Raw genomic sequence first — 24,575 nt, forward strand, 5'->3', positions numbered from 1 at the left:
TGGTCTTCTGAAGCTCATCCCTTGGGACAGGTTGTCCAGGGTCAGCCACCAACGGAGTGAATCTCTGGTCCTCTGATCTACTTGGATCGTCGGGGACAAATCTGTATAATCCCCATTCCACTGTCTGAGCATGCACAGTTGTAATGGTCTTAGATGAATTCGCGCAAAAGGAACTATGTCCATTGCCGCAACCATCAAACCTATTACTTCCATGCACTGCGCTATGGAAGGAAGAAGAACAGAATGAAGTACTTGACAAGAGCTTAGAAGTTTTGATTTTCTGGCTTCTGTCAGAAAAATCTTCATTTCCAAGGAGTCTATTATTGTTCCCAAGAAGGGAACTCTTGTTGACGGGAATAGAGAACTTTTTTCTACGTTCACTTTCCACCTGTGAGATCTGAGAAAGGCTAGGACAATGTCCGTATGAGCCTTTGCTTGAGGTAGAGACGACGCTTGAATCAGTATGTCGTCCAAGTAGGGTACTACTGCAATTGCCCCTTGGCCTTAGCACCGCTAGAAGGGACCCTAGTACCTTTGTGAAAATTCTTGGAGCAGTGGCTAGTCCGAATGGAAGTGCCACAAACTGGTAATGCTTGTCCAGAAAGGCGAATCTTAGGAACCGATGATGTTCCTTGTGGATAGGAATATGTAGATACGCATCCTTTAAATCCACCGTGGTCATGAATTGACCTTCCTGGATGGTAGGAAGAATTGTCCGAATGGTTTCCATCTTGAACGATGGGACCTTGAGAAATTTGTTTAGGATCTTGAGATCCAAAATTGGCCTGAATGTTCCCTCTTTTTTGGGAACTATGAACAGATTGGAGTAAAACCCCATCCCTTGTTCTCCTAATGGAACAGGATGAATCACTCCCATTTTTAACAGGTCTTCTACACAATGTAAGAATGCCTGTCTTTTTATTTGGTCTGAAGACAATTGAGACCTGTGGAACCTTCCCCTTGGGGGTAGTTCCTTGAATTCCAGGAGATAACCTTGAGAAACTATTTCTAGCGCCCAAGGATCCTGAACATCTCTTGCCCAAGCCTGAGCGAAGAGAGAGAGTCTGCCCCCCACCAGATCCAGTCCCGGATCGGGGGCCAGCATCTCATGCTGTCTTGGTAGCGGTAGCGGGCTTTTTGGCCTGCTTACCTTTGTTCCAGCCTTGCATCGGTCTCCAGGCTGGCTTGGTTTGAGAAGAATTACCCTCTTGCTTAGAGGATGTAGAATTTGAGGCTGGTCCGTTTCTGCGAAAGGGACGAAAATTTGTTTTATTTTTAGCCTTAAAAGACCTATCCTGAGGAAGGGCGTGGCCCTTTCCCCCAGTGATGTCTGAAATAATCTCTTTCAAGTCAGGGCCAAACAGCGTTTTCCCCTTGAAAGGGATGTTAAGCAATCTATTCTTGGAGGACACATCCGCTGACCAAGACTTCAGCCAAAGCGCTCTGCGCGCCACAATAGCAAAACCTGAATTTTTCGCCGCTAATCTAGCTAATTGCAAAGTGGCGTCTAAGGTAAAAGAGTTAGCCAACTTAAGTGCTTGAACTCTGTCCATAACCTCCTCATAAGAGGATGCTTGATTGAGCGACTTTTCTAGTTCCTCGAACCAGAAACACGCTGCTGTAGTGACAGGAACAATGCATGAAATTGGTTGTAGAAGGTAACCTTGCTGAACAAACATCTTTTTAAGCAAACCCTCTAATTTTTTATCCATAGGATCTTTAAAAGCACAACTATCTTCTATAGGGATAGTGGTGCGTTTGTTTAGAGTAGAAACTGCCCCCTCGACCTTGGGGACTGTCTGCCATAAGTCCTTCCTGGGGTCGACCATAGGAAATAATTTCTTAAATATAGGGGGAGGGACAAAAGGTATACCGGGCCTTTCCCATTCTTTATTTACAATGTCCGCCACCCGCTTGAGTATAGGAAAAGCTTCGGGGGGCACCGGGACCTCTAGGAACCTGTCCATCTTACATAATTTCTCTGGAATGACCAAATTGTCACAATCATCCAGAGTAGATAACACCTCCTTAAGCAGAGCGCGGAGATGTTCCAATTTAAATTTAAATGTAATAACGTCAGGTTCAGCTTGTTGAGAAATTTTTCCTGAATCTGAAATTTCTCCCTCAGACAAAACCTCCCTAGCCCCTTCAGACTGGTGTAAGGGCATGTCAGAACCATTATCATCAGCGTCCTCATGCTCTTCAGTATCTAAAACAGAGCAGTCGCGCTTACGCTGATAAGTGGGCATTTTGGCTAAAATGTTTTTAATAGAATTATCCATTACAGCCGTTAATTGTTGCATAGTAAGGAGGATTGGCGCACTAGATGCACTAGGGGCCTCCTGAGTGGGCAAGACTGGTGTAGACATAGAAGGGGATGATGCAGTACCATGCTTACTCCCCTCACTTAAGGAATCATTGGGCAACATTATTATCAGTGGCATCATTGTCCCTACTTTGTTTGTCACATACATCACATATATTTAAATGGATAGGAACCTTGGCTTCCGAACATACAGAACATCGTCTATCTGATAGTTCAGACATGTTAATAGGCATAAACTTGATAACAAAGCACAAAAAACGTTTTAAAATAAAACCGTTACTGTCTCTTTAAATTTTAAACTGAACACACTTTTTTACTGAATATACGCAAAAGTATGAAGGAAATGTTCAAAATTCACCAAAATTTCACCACAGTGTCATAAAGCCTTACAAGTATTGCACACCAAATTTGAAAGCTTTAACTCTTAAAATAACGGAACCGGAGCCGTTTTTACATTTAACCCCTATACAGTCCCTGGTATCTGCTTTGCTGAGACCCAACCAAGCCCAGAGGGGAATACGATACCAAATGATGCCTTCAATAAGCTTTTTCAGTGGATCTGAGCTCCTCACACATGCATCTGCATGCCTTGCTTCTCAAAAACAACTGCGCATTAATGGCGCGAAAATGAGGCTCTGCCTATGACTAGAAAAGGCCCCCAGTGAAAAAGGTGTCCAATACAGTGCCTGTCCGTTTTTTTAACAAAATTGCCAAGATTAAAATAACTCTCCAAAGTTATAAACCATAAAATATGCTTATATAGTAATCGTTTTGGCCCAGAAAAATGTCTACCAGTCTTTAAAGCCCTTGTGAAGCCCTTTTATTCTTATATTGAAAATTAAGAAAATGGCTTACCGGATCCCATAGGGAAAATGACAGCTTCCAGCATTATCAAGTCTTGTTAGAAATGTGTCATACCTCAAGCAGCAAAAGTCTGCTCACTGTTTCCCCCAACTGAAGTTAATTCCTCTCAACAGTCCTGTGTGGAAACAGCCATCGATTTTAGTAACGGTTGCTAAAATCATTTTCCTCTTACAAACAGAAATCTTCATCTCTTTTCTGTTTCAGAGTAAATAGTACATACCAGCACTATTTTAAAATAACAAACTCTTGATTGAAGAATAAAAACTACATTTAAACACCAAAAAACTCTGAGCCATCTCCGTGGAGATGTTGCCTGTGCAACGGCAAAGAGAATGACTGGGGAAGGCGGAGCCTAGGAGGGATCATGTGACCAGCTTTGCTGGGCTCTTTGCCATTTCCTGTTGGGGAAGAGAATATCCCACAAGTAAGGATGACGCCGTGGACCGGACACACCTATGTTGGAGAAAATCAATTTTTTCTTACCTTAAAATTTGACTTTTTTCCCTGTGGGCTGTTAGGCTCGCGGGGACTGAAAATGCTTCATTTTATTGCGTCATTCTTGGCACGGACTTTTTTGGCGCAAAAAAATTTCTTTGTTATTTCCGGCGTCATACTTGTCACCGGAAGTTGCGTCATTTTTGACGTTTTTGCGCCAAAAGTGTCGGCGTTACCGGATGTGGCGTCATTTTTGCCGCTAAAAGCATTTAGGCGCCAAATAATGTGGGTGTCTTTTTTGGCGCTAAAAAATATAGGAGTCATTATTGTCTCCACATTATTTGAGTCTCATTGTTTATTTTCTTCTGGTTGCTAGAAGCTTGTTCACTGGCATTTTCTCCCATTCCTGAAACTGTCATTTAAGGAATTTGATCAATTTTGCTTTATATGTTGTTTTTTCTATTACATATTGCAAGATGTCTCAGATTGACCCTGAATCAGAAGATACTTCTGGAAAATCGCTGCCTGATGCTGGATCTATCAAAGTTAAGTGTATTTGCTGTAAACTTGTGGTATCTGTTCCTCCAGCTGTTGTTTGTAATGAATGTCATGACAAACTTGTTAATGCAGATAATATTTCCTTTAGTAATGTTACATTACCTGTTGCTGTTCCATCAACATCTAATACTCAGAGTGTTCCTGTTAACATAAGAGATTTTGTTTCTAAATCCATTAAGAAGGCTATGTCTGTTATTCCTCCTTCTAGTAAACGTAAAAGGTCTTTTAAAACTTCTCATTTTTCAGATGAATTTTTAAATGAACATCATCATTCTGATTCTGATAATGATTCCTCTGGTTCAGAGGATTCTGTTTCAGAGGTTGATGCTGATAAATCTTCAAATTTATTCAAAATGGAATTTATTCGTTCTTTACTTAAAGAAGTCTTAATTGCATTAGAAATAGAGGAATCTGGTCCTCTTGATACTAAATCTAAACGTTTAAATAAGGTTTTTAAATCTCCGGTAGTTATTCCAGAAGTTTTTCCTGTCCCTGATGCTATTTCTGAAGTCATTTCCAAGGAATGGAATAATTTGGGTAATTCATTTACTCCTTCTAAACGTTTTAAGCAATTATATCCTGTGCCATCTGACAGATTAGAGTTTTGGGACAAAATCCCTAAGGTTGATGGGGCTATCTCTACTCTTGCTAAACGTACTACTATTCCTATGGCAGATAGTACTTCCTTTAAGGATCCTTTAGATAGAAAAATTGAATCCTTTCTAAGAAAAGCTTACTTATGTTCAGGTAATCTTCTTAGACCTGCTATATCTTTAGCGGATGTTGCTGCAGCTTCAACTTTTTGGTTGGAAGCTTTAGCGCAACAAGTAACAGATCATAATTCTCATAGCATTGTTAATCTTCTTCAACATGCTAATAATTTTATTTGTGATGCCATCTTTGATATCATTAGGGTTGATGTCAGGTATATGTCTCTAGCTATTTTAGCTAGAAGAGCTTTATGGCTTAAAACTTGGAATGCTGATATGTCTTCCAAGTCAACTTTGCTTTCCCTTTCCAGGGTAATAAATTATTTGGTTCACAGTTGGATTCTATTATTTCAACTGTTACTGGGGGGAAAGGAACTTTTTTACCACACGATAAAAAATCTAAAGGTAAATTTAGGTCTACTAATCGTTTTCGTTCCTTTCGTCACAATAAGGAACAAAAGCCTGATCCTTCCCCTACAGGAGCGGTATCAGTTTGGAAACCATCTCCAGTCTGGAATAAATCCAAGCCTTTTAGAAAGCCAAAGCCAGCTCCCAAGTCAACATGAAGGTGCGGCCCTCATTCCAGCCCAGCTGGTAGGGGGCAGATTACGATTTTTCAAAGAAATTTGGATCAATTCGATTCACAATCTTTGGATTCAGAACAGGCTTCAAGATAAGGCCTCCTGCAAGAAGATTTTTTCTTTCCCGTGTCCCAGTAAATCCAGTGAAGGCTCAAGCATTTCTGAAATGTGTTTCAGATCTAGAGTTGGCTGGAGTAATTATGCCAGTTCCAGTTCTGGAACAGGGGCTGGGGTTTTACTCAAATCTCTTCATTGTACCAAAGAAGGAGAATTCCTTCAGACCAGTTCTGGATTTAAAAATATTGAATCATTATGTAAGGATACCAACATTCAAAATGGTAACTATAAGGACTATTCTGCCTTTTGTTCAGCAAGGGCATTATATGTCCACAATAGATTTACAGGATGCATATCTGCATATTCCGATTCAGATCACTATCAGTTTCTGAGATTCTCTTTCCTAGACAAGCATTACCAGTTTGTGACTCTGCCGTTTGGTCTAGCAACAGCTCCAAGGATTTTTACAAAGGTTCTCGGTGCCCTTCTGTCTGTAATCAGAGAACAGGGTATTGTGGTATTTCCTTATTTGGACGATATCTTGGTTCTTGCTCAGTCTAAACATTTAGCAGAATCTCATACGAATCGACTTGTATTGTTTCTTTGAGAACATGGTTGGAGGATCAATTTACCAAAAAGTTCATTGATTCCTCAGACAAGGGTAACCTTTTTAGGTTTCCAGATAGATTCAGTGTCCATGACTCTATCTCTGACAGACAAGAGACGTCTAAAATTGGTTTCAGCTTGTCGAAACCTTCAGTCTCAATCATTCCCTTCGGTAGCCTTATGCATGGAAATTCTAGGTCTTATGACTGCTGCATCGGACGCGATCCCCTTTGCTCGTTTTCACATGCGACCTCTTCAGCTCTGTATGCTGGACCAGTGGTGCAGGGATTATACAAAGATATCTCAATTAATATCTTTAAAACCGATTGTACGACACTCTCTGACGTGGTGGACAGACCACCATCGTTTAGTTCAGGGGGCTTCTTTTGTTCTTCCGACCTGGACTGTGATTTCAACAGATGCAAGTCTGACAGGTTGGGGAGCTGTTTGGGGGTCTATGACAGCACAAGGGGTTTGGGAATCTCAGGAGGTGAGATTACCAATCAACATTTTGGAACTCCGTGCAATTTTCAGAGCTCTTCAGTCATGGCCTCTTCTAAAGAGAGAGTCGTTCATTTGTTTTCAGACGGACAATGTCACAACCGTGGCATATGTCAATCATCAAGGAGGGACTCACAGTCCTCTGGCTATGAAAGAAGTATCTCGAATACTGGTATGGGCGGAATCCAGCTCCTGTCTAATTTCTGCGGTTCATATCCCAGGTATAGACAATTGGGAAGCGGATTATCTCAGTCGCCAAACGTTACATCCGGGCGAATGGTCTCTTCACCCAGAGGTTTTTCTTCAGATTGTTCAAATGTGGGGACTTCCAGAAATAGATCTGATGGCTTCTCATCTAAACAAGAAACTTCCCAGGTATCTGTCCAGATCCAGGGATCCTCAGGCGGAGGCAGTGGATGCATTGTCACTTCCTTGGAAGTATCATCCTGCCTATATCTTTCCGCCTCTAGTTCTTCTTCCAAGAGTGATTTCCAAGATTCTAAAGGAGTGCTCGTTTGTTCTGCTGGTGGCTCCAGCATGGCCTCACAGGTTTTGGTATGCGGATCTTGTCCGGATGGCCACTTGCCAACCCGTGGACTCTTCCGTTAAGACCAGACCTTTTATCGCAAGGTCCTTTTTTCCATCAGGATCTCAAATCCTTAAATTTGAAGGTATGGAGATTGAACGCTTGATTCTCAGTCATAAAGGTTTCTCTGACTCTGTGATTAATACTATGTTACAGGCTCGTAAATCTGTATCTAGGAATATATATTATCGAGTCTGGAAGATTTACATTTCTTGGTGTTTTTCTCATCATTTTTCTTGGCATTCTTTTAGAATTCCTAGAATTTTACAGTTTCTTCAGGATGGTTTGGATAAAGGTTTGTCTGCAAGTTCCTTGAAAGGACAAATCTCTGCTCTTTCTGTTCTTTTCCACAGAAAGATTGCTAGTCTTCCTGATATTCATTGTTTTGTACAAGCTTTGGTTCGTATAAAACCTGTTATTAAGTCAATTTCTCCTCCTTGGAGTTTGAATTTGGTTCTGGGGGCTCTTCAAGCTCCTCCGTTTGAACCTATGCATTCGCTGGACATTAAATTACTTTATTGGAAAGTTTTGTTTCTTTTGGCCATCTCTTCTGCTAGAAGAGTTTCTGAATTATCTGCTCTTTCTTGTGAATCTCCTTTTCTGATTTTCCATCAGGATAAGGCGGTGTTGCGAACTTCTTTTAAATTTTTACCTAAGGTTGTGAATTCTAACAACATTAGTAGAGAAATTGTGGTTCCTTCATTGTGTCCTAATCCTAAGAATTCTAAGGAAAGATCGTTGCATTCTTTGGATGTAGTTAGAGCTTTGAAATATTATGTTGAAGCTACTAAAAATTTCTGAAAGACTTCTAGTCTATTTGTTATCTTTTCCGGTTCTAGGAAAGGTTAGAAGGCCTCTGCTATTTCTTTGGCGTCTTGGTTAAAGTCTTTGATTCATCATGCTTATGTCGAGTCGGGTAAAACTCCGCCTCAAAGGATTACAGCTCATTCTACTAGGTCAGTTTCTACTTCCTGGGCGTTTAGGAATGAAGCTTCGGTTGATCAGATTTGCAAAGCAGCAACTTGGTCTTCTTTGCATACTTTTACTAAGTTCTACCATTTTGATGTGTTTTCTTCTTCTGAAGCAGTTTTTGGTAGAAAAGTACTTCAGGCAGCTGTTTCAGTTTGATTCTTCTGCTTATATTTTCAGTTTTTTTTTTCATTATAAGATTTAAACTTTGTTTTGGGTGTGGATTATTTTCAGCGGAATTGGCTGTCTTTATTATATCCCTCCCTCTCTAGTGACTCTTGCGTGGAAGATCCACATCTTGGGTATTCATTATCCCATACGTCACTAGCTCATGGACTCTTGCTAATTACATGAAAGAAAACATAATTTATGTAAGAACTTACCTGATAAATTAATTTCTTTCATATTAGCAAGAGTCCATGAGGCCCACCCTTTTTTGTGGTGGTTATGATTTTTTTGTATAAAGCACAATTATTCCAATTCCTTATTTTTTTTATGCTTTCACACTTTTTTCTTATCACCCCACTTCTTGGCTATGCGTTAAACTGATTTGTGGGTGTGGTGAGGGGTGTATTTATAGGCATTTTGAGGTTTGAGAAACTTTGCCCCTCCTGGTAGGAATGTATATCCCATACGTCACTAGCTCATGGACTCTTGCTAATATGAAAGAAATGAATTTATCAGGTAAGTTCTTACATAAATCTTACATAGATCTTTCCTTCACTCCTCACATTCAGTCCTTGGCTAAAGCCTGCCGCTTCCATCTTAAAAACATCGCTAAAATTAGACATTTCCTTACACAAGATACAACCAAGATTTTAATCCACTCTCTCATCCTTTCCCGCCTCGACTACTGCAACTCCGTCCTCTCTGGTCTACCTAGCTGCCGCATAGCTCCTTTACAATCCATTATGAATGCCTCTGCCAGGCTCATCTTCCTTACTCGTCGCTCTTCATCTGCTGCACCTCTCTGCCAATCCTTTCACTGGCTTCCTTAAACATAAAATCCTCACCCTGACATATAAAGCTCTCAACTGCACTGCTCCCCCCTACATCTCAGAACTTGTCTCTAGATACTCTCCCTCCCGTCCCCTTCGATCAGCTCAGGATCTCCTCCTCTCTTGTTACTTCCTCACATTCCCGTTTACAGGACTTCTCCAGACTGGCCCCCATCTTGTGGAATTTGCTGCCTCGCTCCATAAGACTCTCCCCTAGTTTTAACAGCTTCAAGCACTCCCTAAAAACTCTACTATTCAGGGATGCATACAACCAACACTAACCTTTCCTAACTCCATTGCTTTCCCCTTGAACCCTTTAGAATGTAAGCCTATGGGCCCAGCTGTTTACAGATCGCTTCATAAGAGCCGACTACAACTGAAACTCTCGGCAGGGCCCTCTACCCACTTGACCCCTACAAAAGCTATCCTGTACACTGACTGTTTACAGCGCTGCGGAATCTGTTGGCGCTCTACAAATACCTGATGATAATAATATATATATATATATATATATATATATATATATATATATATACACACACACTTTGGAGCCCTTTCTACTCAAATGCATTTAACACAACAAAATGTAATAATTTTTACTATAAATATTTTACATTCCTGTGTTTTTCACTAAGAAGAAAATGTTCTTTGTATTTTAAAATAGAAATGTATATATATATATATATATATATATATATATATATATATATATATATATATATATATATATATATACCTGTGCTCTCCATTGAAGTCTATGGGGAGATGAAGTTAACACAGTCACAATATCCTAAGTCCTGAAGTTAGTACGCATCAGTTTTGCTTGCGTGCAAACTTTTAACTTGTAATACACACGCTAACCTGCCCGCTTGCCTCTAGCGAAGTTTGCGTGTAAACAAAAAAAAATTAGCATGCCACTTGTATTCTGGCCTATAGTATTTAATTTATATGGGTCTTAAATTTTCAAAAATTCACTGTGTTTGGGCATGTATGAATATACAAAACCACAATTAGGATTAAGATATTTCAACAAATAAATAAATAAAAACATTTTGATCAGAATAAACAAGCTTTTATTTGATAAATCAAATGACAAAAGTTTAAGGTAACTTAACATTTTAAGGTCGTGGGCGCAAACATTCATAAAACAATTTCAGAAAAAAACACGATTTAAATTTTTTTTTAAATGTTCCTTGGTATTTTAAGATTGTAGATACGAGATTTCAAGTTGGGATTTAATTATAGATCTTATATTTTTAATTATTTGTATTTATAGTAAAACAGAATTTCTGATTTTACACGAGATTGCACTCAAATTTCAACACTAAGAACAAAAATATTTTTAGCTTTTTTTGGCCAAATATTTTCATAATATTGGTAGTAGTTTTATTCATAAATTAATTTTATTTGACTGTCTCATGCTTGTGAAATTATTCCTCTGCTCCGGATTCGCTTGCTGCTGCAGGACAAGTCCAAGGGCAAAAGTACACCTGGAGGAGGATTTTCATTCCTTTCAGTAATCTAGGTCTCAAAAGATCAACCAAGGCAAGGGCACCTGGTCCTTAGCAGGTCTTAAAATTAGGTAATTACAACCTCAGATAAACAACAACACATGACATATTACACCCTGTCATGGTTTATTTAATAAAAATAAAGCCGAAATAAAGAGGTCATGTGTGAAAAACTAAGTACACCCCCTTATTGCTTCCATAGGAATCAAGAGTCTAAGTAGCAGCCAGGTGCTGCTAATGAAATGCCCTTGATTAATTGATCATCAGCAAGTGTGACCACACTTTTGCTGGTCTGGGGCATTCAGGTGTTTACTGGTCTGGAGCATTCAGTTGTGTGTGTTAACACAATGCCAATGAGTAAAGACATTAGCAATTATCATAGAGAAGCAATTGTTGCTGCCCATCAATCTGGGAAGGGTTATAAGGCCATTTCCAAACAATGTAGTCCATCATTCTACAGTGAGAAAGATTATTCACAAGTTGAAAACATTCAAGACAGTTGCCAATCTTCCCGGGAGTGGACATCCTTGCAACTTCACCCCAGGTTCAGACCATGCATTGCTCAGAGAATTACATCTCAGACTCTACAGGCCTCAGTTAGCATGTTAAATGTTAAAGTTTCATGACAGTGCAATTAGAAAAAGACTGAACAAGTATGGAGGAGTTGCTAGCAGACAGTCTCTTCTCTCTAAAAAGAATATGGCAGCACGTCTTAAATTTGCATCTAAACAAACCACAAGACGTTTGGAACAATGTCCTTTGGACAGATGAGACCTAAGTGGAGATGTTTGGCCATAATGCACAGCACCACATTTGGGGAAAACTAAACAAAGCATATCAGCACAAACAACTCATACTAACTGTCAAGCACATTGGTGGAGGGGTGATGATTTGGACTTGTTTTGCAGCACAGGACCTGGGCACCTTGCAGTCTCATTGAGTCGACCATGAACTCTTCTGAATACCAAAGTATTCTAGCGTCAAATGTGAGTCCATGTGTCCAACAGCTAAAGCTTGGCTGAAATTGGGTCATGCAACTGGAAAGTGATCCCAAGCACACCAGCAAATCTACAACAGAATGGCTGAGAGAAAAGAATCAAGGTGTTGCAATGGCTCAGTCAAAGTCCAGACCTCAACCCTATTAAAAATGCTGTGGTGGGACCTTAAGAGAGCTGTGCATAAACGAATGCCTGCAAACCTCAATGAACTGAAGCAGTGTTGTAAAGAAGAGTGGGCCAAAATTCCTCAACAATAATGTGAGCGGCTGATAAAGTCATACAGAAAATGATTACCTCAAGATATTGCACTAAAGGTGGTTCTACAAGCTATTTAATAATAAGGTGTACTTAGTTTTTCACACATGGCTTCTCCATTTTGGCTTTATTTTTGTTAAATAAATCATGACACAGTGTAATATGTCATGTGTTGTTCATCTGAGGTTGTATTTACGTATTTTTAAGACTTGCTAAGAACCAAATTATTGTTATGTCCTGATACATAAGACCATAGAATTCAAAGAGGATGTACATTCTTTTTCACATGACTGTGTGTGTGTATATATGTGTGTGTGTGTATATGTATGTTTGTGTATATATATATATATATATATATATATATATACACACACTCTTTGAGCCCTTCCCAGTCAAATACCTTTATACATTCAATATCATTTTTATTAATTTTATTTTGTTTTGAATAGAAATACTTTAAATGGTCTCTTTATTTTTGCATAGATATTATTTATATATCTGTATCTACCATGTACAGTATATCTATATCAGTATATATTCATATAGATATATAGGTATAGATACATATTTTACAAAACAGTATTCAGATATACATAGAAATATATATTAAAAAATAAAAAGAATATTTTCTTCTAGTGAAAAACATAGGAATTTAAAGACCATTAAATACAGTAGAATTTAATCTAAAAGTACACAATAAAAAGACAATTCAAGAGTACTTACTCTGAATTTAAATGAACAATAGATTGTGAAAAATGTCCTTTAATTTGTCACCTCTGTATTATATGACAGCCATCAGCCAATCACAGACTCATACGTATTCACTGAGAACTGTTGCACTTGCTCAGTAGAAACTGGTGCTTCATAAAATGTGCACATAAAAATACTCTGCACAATTGATAATTAAAGTAAATTGGAAAGTCTCTTAAAATTGCATGCTCTGTCAGAATAATAGAAATTTAATTTTGAATTTTAAACTATTCCTAACGCACCTTTAGCTCTAGCGCTGTCGGGTAAGTGCATGAGCAATAAATAGAAAAGGATAAGGGTGTTAGCATGGTCCCAATATCCAAATTTCTGGGGGTATTACAAGTTGAAAGTAAAAAGTTAGCGAGAGAGCAAAAGACTCAGGTGCGCTAACTTTTTACTACCCTCACTAATCCAGCCACGTTCATTTTTAACTTTAAGCACCAGTTAGTGCTCGAAAAAAAATAATAATAAGTGTGTCATTTGAAATCTGACCCAATATGGAGACTTAAATGAGTTTAATGTAACTTTAAAGAATACAGACTAGTGCATCCCTCACTCTGTTGTGTAAATTGGTTTGTAAAGAGAGAATTCAACTGCAGCCAGCATTGATTTATGTGTACAGTGAGTTTACTCCCCATAGTGGATGAACTGACATAAGTTCTCTACAGATCTGAATTACTCAGCTATATGGTGTCCATTTTAGAACATCCCTCCTCCAGAACTCCCTCTGTGAGGAGGAAGGAGAGTTTTACAGCAGGAAGCATTGAGTTTTAAAGGATGGAAGAGGGAGTTTTCCTTGAAGGAGGAGAAAGGAGGGAGTTTTACATGAAAGAACATAGAGTTTTAAAGGATGGAGGAGGGAGTTTTGTCCTAAAATGGACATCGTACAACTAGCAGAGAAAGTAATAAAAAAAAAAAAAATCCAGACGAAAGACAGGATTTAATTACATGGAATTGTTTGAAAAATGTATAAACTACAAATACTCGCTAAACAAGGGAGAAAATAATACCACCGCGCTGTGTATACAGCTAAATTGGTCATTAAAAAGACATATATGATACATTAAAAATATAACATTTAATAAAATACAATAAAATATACACAGTAGCACTTCCTAAACACATACCTGATCAAGCGTATAATAATGAAGAAAAGTGCAGCATCACAAACAGAATAGAAGCTTAAAAGATAAATGAAAATCTTTTTAGTTACTAATTTAGCTGTGTACACAGTGCGGTGGTATTATTTTCTCCCTTGTTTAGGGAGTATTTGTAGTTTATATTTGTTTTAGGGGAAGAAGGATCCCTGTTATACCACAGCTTTTATTATCCTCATTACAGCACAGAGATTTCATAAATCTTTTTGAAAATTTTATATCATTGTTTAACCATGCTGTTCCTTATCTGTTCATTGGATGTGGGAATTTTCTAGACAGAAAAACAATTATTATGGGGAAAAATAGATTAAGAAACACTTCTGTACAAACATTTTAGAAAAAAATATTAAGTGCAGATATATTCAAAAAGAAAATTAAATGTAATTTTAGATTAAATTATTCCTGATTCTATTTAACAAAATAAATATTGTCAATCCCATATGATCTGTCTCCCTGACAGCTTCAGAAAATACAATATTGAAACAACTGCTGACTTTTCATTGAAAATTCTAGGAGCAAGAAATTAGTTTCTACAGGAGGCACTTGCATCCTTCAAATCTACAGAAATCATAAAATGTTTTTGCTGAACACTTGCTATTGATCATAGGAGATTCCATCATGGATTTTTGTCATTGTCAAACGTGTTTAGGTTTCATAGTTTCCGATCTGACCAATGCTACCCCCAATATAGAATCTTTAGATCTTCTCAAAAAATCTTAAGCAACAGGGACCACTGGTTTAAAATTGTTGCAGTTTATGCTGGAAGAACAAATTAAATATGATTCCCCTCTCAAGACTAGCCAGGTTGACCCTCAAGTAACTTTTTCTTGGGAAGAAAAGGACACTGTTGCTTTACCCCTGAAGCCTATGGTAGATTTGGATTATAAATTAATTTTGTTATATTCCATAGGGTATAAATCTATAGGAGGATTTGGAACTATTAATGGAAATATAATCACCATTACTTTCTTTAGGACGAAATGTTCTCAACCTTTCAAGTGATTTAAAGGTTTAAGTGTAAGGCTAAAAGAAAATTCTTCCTACAAAAGGAATAGGATATACCTTAAACTACTACCATTGCACATGGTCCTCCTCCTTGCATCAGAGTACAAAATGCTTTGAGAATTCAGGTTCAACAGGTCCTTTTTGGCTTCTTATAAACAAAATCTTCTGTTTTAACTTTATATGGAAACTAACACTAAAGGGCAATATTTGCGATCCACTTAGTAATAAATGCATGCATATGTGCACTGGTATTACAAGTTAGCCGCAATACAAACTCGACCTCGCATTGGCATTGCATGGAAACCTAATTCTCATGCTGTGAGACAAGGCATGAGAACCTAGTGCAGCGATGGGCAGCAAATTGAAATATATGAATATGTACATAAATATTTATATACACATATTAACACATAAATATATATGTATATAAGCATATACATATATTTACAGGGAACACACAGTTCCCCATAGACCACAATGCAAAGGCACTTCTCAGACCCCACACCCACCAATTTTACCCCTAAAACTGCTTTGTGCAGGTTTTTTTTATTTTTAAAAAAATGCTACATTTTTTTAAAATAAAAAACTAAAATATACTTTATTAAGGGGCGAATTGGGGCAATTTTGGAAAATTAACCAGAGATCTAATCTCTGGTTAATTTCGGGGCACTAATTGCTACTGCAAGCTCGCAGTAGCATTATCCAGCCACTTGGAAAGTGCTCCACTTGTAATCTAGCCCAAAATAGGCACCTGCATCAGTTTTCTTAACATGCACTCCACAATTCTGTCAAATAGATCATTAAAGGTTCTTAATCAGCAGCAGCTACAATAGATCTTCATCAAGGTTTACCTTGAACTAGCTTGCCATGCTCCAAGTGCATATGACACACTCAGGTTATGTTAATGCTGGCAATCATGGTATGCACAAGTGACATGCATGCCAGTTTTGTGTTCCTTTAATAAAATGATCCCCCATTATTAAAGAATAAACTCCTACTCTTTCTTTCTGATAAGTAAAAAGCAGAAACAAGAACTATAACAAAAATTAGTGTGACGTCTCTTCAACAGATTTGATAAGAAATTCCAGTTGAGAAATATGAATGTCCATATGTCTCTCCTTAACCAGCTCTAAAGAAATTGAAACTCCTGTAAAGGCGGACAAGAGGTACAAGGACCATTGGCTGAATTTTATTTTTTTTGGTGTGTTACTGGTTAATTATTCCTAAACGGCATGAGATACCAAAATGCGTCAGACCAATTTTATGGCCTTTTGCAATTTTTTTAGGTGTTTTAAATGTTGAAGAATAAAGTTTGTATACATTTTTAATGTTTGCCTTTAGTATCCAGGAGGTTAATTACAGGTCTGTTTGTTAGTAAAATAAGGCCAAAAAAATAAAGTATCATTTAAAGAGAACTTTTAAAATTCCTACTCTTTATTGTACATCAAAAATCTGATTAAAAACATGTAAAAAAGTAAGTTGGTACCACTCTGAAAATTACAGGGACACTAAAATCAAAATTTAAACTTTTATGATTCAGATTGAGCATGCAGTTTTAAGAAACTTTCAGGTTTACTTCCATTATCAAATTGTGCAGTGTATTTCTCCTGTTAAGTGTAGTCAGTCCACGGGTCATCCATTACTTATGGAATATATCTCTTCCTAACAGGAAACTGCAAGAGAATTACCCAGCAGAGCTGCTATATAGCTCCTCCCCTCACATATCATACTCAGTCATTCTCTTGCAGCCTAACTAAAAAGGAAGCTGTGAGAGATCTGTGGTGTTTTTTAACTTAGTTTATTTCTACAATCAAAAGTTTGTTATTTTTAAATGGCACCGGAGTGTGCTGTTTATTCTCAGGCAGCATTAGAAGAAGAATCTGCCTGGGTTTTTTTCTATGGTCTTAGCAGACGTAACTAAGATCCACTGGCTGTTTCTCATCTGAGGAGTGAGGTAACTTCAGAGAAGGGGAATAGCATGCAGGGCTCCCCTGCAACAAATGAGGTATGTGCAGTAATTTATTTTCTGAGGAATGGAATTGACTGAGAAAATACTGCTGATACCATTGTAAAGTAAGTTCAGCCTTAAATGCAGTGATAGCGACTGGTATCAGGCTGATGTGTGTGTGTGTGTACACTGAATGTATTTTTCTAAGGAATGGAATTGACTCTGAAAATACTGTTAATACTGAAATAATGTATGAGCCTTAACTGCAGTAAAAACGACTGGTAGCAGGCTTATTAATAATAATACATAACTTTCAAATGTATGTTTAAAACGTTTACTGGCTTGTTAATCGTTTTTGTGAGGTACTTGGTGATAAAACTTATTAGGGCATGATTTTTACCACATGGCCATTTTTGTTTTCTGCATAGAAACAGTTTCTGAGCTTCCCCACTGTTGTAATATGAGTGGGAGGGGCCTATTTTAGCGCTTTTTTGCGCAGTAAAAATTCAGTCACAATCTGTCTACTTCATCCTCCATGATCCAGATCGTCTCTAGAGAGCTCAGGGGTCTTCAAAATCCATTTTATGGGAGGTAATCAGGCACAGCAGTCCTGTGACAGTGTATTTGACTGTGAGAAAAACGTTAATTATACAATTGTTATCCGTTTTTGGGTACTAAGGGGTTAATCATCCATTTGCTGGTGGGTGCAATCCTTTGCTAACTTAATACATTTACTGTGAAAATTTGGTTGCTATAACTATTTTGGTCATTGTTATTTCAACTGTGTCAGTTTTTCTGTGCTTCTTAAAGGCACAGTAACGTTTTTTATATTGCTTGTAAATTAATTTTGAAAGGTATTTCCAAGTTTGCTAGTCTCATTGCTAGTTTGTTTAAACATGTCTGACTCAGATGAATCTCTTTGTTCACTATGTTTAAAGGCCAATGTGGAGCCCAATAGAAATTTGTGTACTAATTGCATTGATGCTACTTTAAATAAAAGTCAATCTTTACATGTAAAGAAATTATCACCAGACGATGAGGGGGAAGTTATGCCGACTAACTCTCCTCACGTGTCAGTACCTTCGCCTCTCGCTCAGGAGGTGCGTGATTTTGTGGCGCCAAGTACATAAAGGGAGACCCTTAAAAATCACTTTGCAAGACATGGCTACTGTTATGACAGAAGTATTATCTAAATTGCCAGAATTAAGAGGCAAGCGCGATAGCTCTGGGTTAAGGATAGAGCGCGCGGATGAGATGAGAGCCATGTCAGATACTGCGTCACAGTTTGCAGAACGTGAGGACGGAGAGCTTCATTCTGTGGGTGACGGATCTGATCCAGGGAGACTGGATTCAGAGATTTCCAATTTTAAATTTAAGCTAGAGAACCTCCGCACATTGCTAGGGGAGGTATTAGCGGCTCTGAATGATTGTAACACGGTTGCAATTCCAGAGAAATTATGTAGGTTGGATAGATACTATGCGCTACCGGTGTGTACTGACGTATTTCCTATACCAAAAAGGCTTACAGAGATTATTAGCAAGGAGTGGGATAGACCGGGTGTGCCTTTTACCCCTCCTCCCATATTTAGGAAAATGTTTCCTATTGACGCCACCACACGAGACTTATGGCAGACGGTCCCTAAGGTGGGGGGAGCAGTTTCTACTTTAGCTAAGCGTACCACTATCCCGGTGGAGGATAGTTGTGCCTTTTCAGATCCAATGGATAAAAAATTAGAGGGTTACCTTAAGAAAATGTTTGTTCAACAAGGTTTTATTTTACAGCCCCTCGCATGCATTGCGCCTGTCACTGCTGCGGCAGCATTCTGGTTTGAGTCTCTGGAAGAGGCCATTCGCTCAGCTCCATTGGATGAAATAATCAACAAGCTTAAGACACTTAAGCTAGCTAACGCATTTGTTTCTGATGCCGTTGTGCATTTAACCAAACTTACGGCTAAGAACTCCGGATTCGCCATCCAAGCGCGCAGAGCGCTATGGCTTAAATCCTGGTCAGCTGACGTGACTTCTAAATCTAAATTGCTTAATATTCCTTTCAAAGGGCAGACCTTATTCGGGCCCGGCTTGAAAGAAATTATTGCTGACATTACGGGAGGTAAGGGCCATGCTTTACCTCAGGACAGGGCCAAATCAAAGGCCAAACAGTCTAATTTTTGTGCCTTTCGTAACTTCAAGGCAGGAGCAGCATCAACTTCCTCCGCTCCAAAACAGGAAGGAGCTGTTGCTCGTTACAGACAGGGCTGGAAAGTTAACCAGTCCTGGAACAGGGGCAAGCAGGCCAAGAAACCTGCTGCTGCCCCCAAAACATCATGAAGAGAGGGCCCCCTATCCGGAAACGGATCTAGTGGGGGGCAGACTTTCTCTCTTCGCCCAGGCTTGGGCAAGAGATGTCCAGGATCCCTGGGCGTTGGAGATCATATCTCAGGGATATCTCCTGGACTTCAAAACTTCTCCACGGGGGAGATTTCATCTTTCAAGGTTATCAGCAAACCAAATAAAGAAAGAGGCGTTTCTACGCTGTGTACAAGACCTCTTACTAATGGGGGTAATCCACCCAGTTCCGCGGACGGAACACCGGCAGGGATTCTATTCAAACCTATTTGTGGTTCCCAAGAAAGAGGGAACCTTCAGGCCAATCTTGGACTTAAAAATCCTAAACAAATTTCTAAGAGTTCCATCATTCAAAATGGAAACTATTCGAACCATCCTTCCCATGATCCAAGAGGGTCAGTACATGACCACAGTGGATCTAAAGGATGCCTACCTTCACATACCGATTCACAAGGACCATTACCGGTATCTGAGATTTGCCTTCCTCGACAGGCATTACCAGTTTGTAGCTCTTCCCTTCGGATTAGCTACGGCTCCAAGAATCTTTACAAAAATTCTAGGATCACTTCTGGCGGTACTAAGACCGCGAGGCATAGCGGTGACTCCGTACCTAGACGACATTCTGATACAAGCGTCAAGTTTTCAAACTGCCAAGTCTCATACAGAGATAGTTCTGGCATTTCTGAGGTCGCATGGGTGGAAGGTGAACGTGGAAAAAGAGTTCTCTATTACCACTTACAAGAGTTCCCTTTCTAGGGACTCTTATAGATTCTGTAGAGATGAAAATTTACCTGACAGAGGCCAGGTTATTAAAACTTCTATATGCTTGCCGTGTCCTTCACTCCATTCCACACCCGTCAGTAGCTCAGTGCATGGAAGTAATCGGCTTAATGGTAGCGGCAATGGACATAGTACCATTTGCGCGCCTGCATCTCAGACCACTGCAATTGTGCATGCTAAGTCAGTGGAACGGGGATTACTCAGATTTGTCCCCCCTACTAAATCTGGATCAAGAGACCAGAGATTCTCTTCTATGGTGGCTTTCTCGGCCACATCTGTCCAAGGGGATGACCTTTCGCAGGCCAGATTGGATGGTTGTAACAACAGACGCCAGCCTTCTAGGCTGGGGAGCAGTCTGGAATTCCCTGAATGCTCAGGGATTATGGACTCAGGAGGAGAAACTCCTCCCAATAAATATTCTGGAGTTAAGAGCAATATTCAATGCTCTCCTAGCTTGGCCTCAGTTAGCAACTCTGAGGTTCATCAGATTTCAGTCGGACAACATCACGACTGTGGCTTACATCAACCATCAAGGGGGAACCAGAATTTCCCTAGCGATGTTGGAAGTCTCAAAGATAATTCGCTGGGCAGAGTCTCACTCTTGCCACCTGTCAGCGATCTACATCCCAGGCGTGGAGAACTGGGAGGCGGATTTTCTAAGTAGCCAGACTTTTCATCCGGGGGAGTGGGAGCTTCATCCGGAGGTCTTTGCTCAACTGATGCGTCGTTGGGGCAAACCAGATCTGGATCTCATGGCGTCTCGTCAGAACGCCAAGCTTCCTTGTTACGGATCCAGGTCCAGGGACCCGGGAGCGGTGCTGATAGATGCTCTGACAGCCCCTTGGGTCTTCAACATGGCTTATGTGTTTCCACCATTCCCGATGCTTCCTCGTTTCATTGCCAAGATCAAACAGGAGAGAGCTTCGGTGATTCTGATAGCGCCTGCGTGGCCACGCAGGACCTGGTATGCAGACCTAGTGGACATGTCGTCCTGTCCACCGTGGTCTCTGCCTCTGAGACAGGACCTTCTAATTCAGGGTCCTTTCAAACATCCAAATCTAATTTCTCTGAGGCTGACTGCATGGAGATTGAACGCTTGATTCTATCAAAGCGTGGCTTCTCGGAGTCGGTTATTGATACCTTAATACAGGCTAGGAAGCCTGTTACCAGAAAAATTTACCATAAGATATGGCGTAAATATTTACATTGGTGCGAATCCAAGAGTTACTCATGGAGTAAGGTTAGGATTCCTAGGATATTGTCCTTTCTACAAGAGGGTTTAGAAAAGGGCTTATCTACTAGTTCGTTAAAGGGACAGATTTCTGCTCTGTCTATTCTTCTACACAAACGTCTGGCTGAAGTTCCAGACGTCCAGGCTTTCTGTCAGGCTTTAACTAGGATTAAGCCTGTGTTTAAGTCTGTTGCTCCGCCGTGGAGCTTAAACTTAGTTCTTAATGTTCTTCAAGGCGTTCCATTTGAACCCCTTCATTCCATTGATATCAAGCTGTTATCTTGGAAAGTTCTGTTTTTGATGGCTATTTCCTCGGCTCGAAGAGTCTCTGAGTTATCTGCCTTACATTGTGATTCTCATTATCTGATTTTTCATTCAGACAAGGTAGTCCTGCTTACTAAACCTGGGTTCTTACCTAAGGTAGTTACTAACAGGAATATCAATCAAGAGATTGTTGTTCCATCTCTGTGTCCTAACCCTTCTTCAAAGAAGGAACGACTTTTGCATAATCTTCGTCAAACTTCTTCCCTGTTTGTCGTTTACTCTAAACAGAGGAGAGGTCAAAAGGCTTCGGCTACCTCTCTCTCTTTTTGGCTTCGTAGCATAATACGCTTAGCCTATGAGACTGCTGGACAGCAGCCTCCTGAAAGGATTACAGCTCATTCTACTAGAGCTGTGGCTTCCACCTGGGCCTTTAAAAATGAGGCCTCTGTTGAACAGATTTGCAAGGCTGCGACTTGGTCTTCGCTTCACACTTTTTCAAAATTTTACAAATTTGACACTTTTGCTTCGTCGGAGGCTATTTTTGGGAGAAAGGTACTTCAGGCAGTGGTTCCTTCTGTTTAATGTTCCTGCCTTGTCCCTCCCTTCATCCGTGTACTTTAGCTTTGGTATTGGTATTCCATAAGTAATGGATGACCCGTGGACTGACTACACTTAACAGGAGAAAACATAATTTATGCTTACCTGATAAATTCCTTTCTCCTGTAGTGTAGTCAGTCCACGGCCCGCCCTGTTTTTACGGCAGGTCTAAATTTAAATTAAACTCCAGTCACCACTGTACCCTATGGTTCCTCCTTTCTCGTCTGCATTGGTCGAATGACTGAGTATGATATGTGAGGGGAGGAGCTATATAGCAGCTCTGCTGGGTAATTCTCTTGCAGTTTCCTGTTAGGAAGAGATATATTCCATAAGTAATGGATGACCCGTGGACTGACTACACTACAGGAGAAAGGAATTTATCAGGTAAGCATAAATTATGTTTTTATATGCACAATTTGAGGCACCAGCTACTACTGAGCATGTGCAAAAGTTCACAGTATATAAGTTTGTTATTGACTTATGGCTGTCACATGACACAGAGGGTTGACAAATTGAAGTCAATTTGCAAATGTGTCAGATAAAAAGATCACATTTGTTTTGCTTGTTTTTTTAAGTTCTAAGTGCTATTGTATTGTCTTTTTATTATGCACTTGTTGATTATGCAATTCTACTGTATTTAATGGTCCTTTAAAGTAAAGCACCCTTAAAGGGATACTGAACCCAAATTTTTTTCTTTTGTGATTCAGATAGAGCTTTCAATTTTAAGCAACTTTTTAATTTACTCCTATTATCAAATTTTCTTCATTCTCATGGTATCTTTATTTGGAATGCAAGAATGTAAGCTGAGATGCCGGCCCATTTTTAGTGAACAACCTGGGTTGTTCTTGCTCATTGGTGGATAAATTCACCCACCAATAAAAAAGCTCTGTCCAGGGACTGAATAAAAAAAATAGCTTAGATGCCTTCTTTTTCAAATAAAGATAGCAAGAGAACAAAGAAAAATTGATAATAGGAGTAAATTAGAAAGTTGCTTAAAATTGCATGCTCTATCGGAATCACGAAAGAAAAAAATGTGGGTTCAGTGTCCCTTTAACCAACATTTGTGGTTCTACAGAGGCAGATTTATGTACCTGGCTTAAATATGTTCAGTAGCTGAAATGTTTTTGTTGTTTTTTTTTCTTATTGAATCTTTCCCTTAGAGAGTGTAATTTAATTAATATACACTTCTGTGCTGATAATCAAATGAATACAACTAAAGAGCTTTTAGTAAAGATGTTAGGGGGCTCTGTATTACTTGTTGTTATCATTATTATTATTATTGAACAATCTATTGCATACATATTGTGTTCACAGCCATCCTCCTATGTGAAAGTGTATAGGGCATCATACCCCTTTTGCTAATTTCTGACTAACCTATGCTAGATATATACTCATAGAAGCATCACTGTTTACTGAAAAGTGTCTATTGTGAAATCTATATTAAAGGTACATGAAACCTAAAAAATGTTTTTGTTTATTGAATAAAACTATTTTTTTATTAGTATATCTGATTTGTTGCTGCAATTTTTAATGCATATATAAATGTGTTGCTTTAGGAAATCACATACAAGTATATTTTATTTATAAAACTCTACAATTTAAAGATAAATACATTTACATATTTTTTTTTTTTGCTTTGCAGGGCATTTAAAATGGACCAAAGCAGAAGATATTGACATTGAAACACCGGGCTCTATCTTAGTGAACACTAATCTGAGGGCTTTAATTAACAAGCATACATTTGCTTCCTTACCTCAGCATTTTCAGCAGTACCTTTTGCTGTTACTCCCTGAAGTAGACAGGCAGGTGAGTTCATAATAACATTGTAATGTGCACTTAAACCTCTATTTTATTATCAAATACTGACCTTTTTTTTTTTTTTTTTGTACATTTCCAACAGACAGTATTTGGCAAATTCAGAATTCAGTCCCTTAATGATTCTAGCCCCTTATCAGTAATGCAGTGTAGCAGGTAGAGCTAGTAGGATGCTTGGTTGTATAAGAAGAGCAGCAGAAATGTGTGGTTTTGTATCTAGCAATAGTAGCTATTCAATGATGGGCAACTAAAAAAAAGCTAAACTAGAACTGGGGGTTATGAAGCTGGAGATTTTAGGTTTAAGTGTAAATTTTGTTTTAGACATGCTACTTTAGAGGAAGGTTCTTTAGAGAAGGGTTCTTTAAACCACGGGTTGCGACCCACTACTGGGTCGCATCACTGTGTTTACTGGGTCGCAAGCTTCAGGAGCACTGTTACTTTTAAGCCAGGCATGTCTTCTATTTTTAAAAAAAAGGTTTAATTTTTATTGCGCACAGTCTGGCATCAGTCTAAGTAGTTACTGTGGGCTACAGCAGCGTAATTGCTACTCATCTTATCTGCACACTGTTGGCACCTGAACATTTGATGCAGGTACATACATTTGTGTTCTTATGTTGTCACCTATTTGTTTTTCTCACTGTGCTGTTATAAGCCGATGCCGATACTGCTTTGTTATTGGAGCTGCAGAATTTGAGCATGCTGAAGGAAGTTATGAATCAATCTAGTA

General features: G+C 39.0%; 1 protein-coding gene across 1 annotated transcript in view; it reads left to right on the forward strand.

Moving 5' to 3' along the window:
* Positions 1 to 24,575, forward strand: part of ASXL3 (ASXL transcriptional regulator 3) — a 539,404-nt gene that overhangs the window by 371,328 nt on the left and 143,501 nt on the right. The window contains exon 9 of the mRNA XM_053715008.1: positions 23,676 to 23,839. Coding sequence (XP_053570983.1) covers positions 23,676 to 23,839 — 164 coding nt within the window. The remainder of the gene's footprint in view (positions 1 to 23,675; positions 23,840 to 24,575) is intronic.

Source organism: Bombina bombina, chromosome 5, assembly GCF_027579735.1.
Source record: "Bombina bombina isolate aBomBom1 chromosome 5, aBomBom1.pri, whole genome shotgun sequence".
NCBI lineage: Eukaryota > Metazoa > Chordata > Amphibia > Anura > Bombinatoridae > Bombina > Bombina bombina.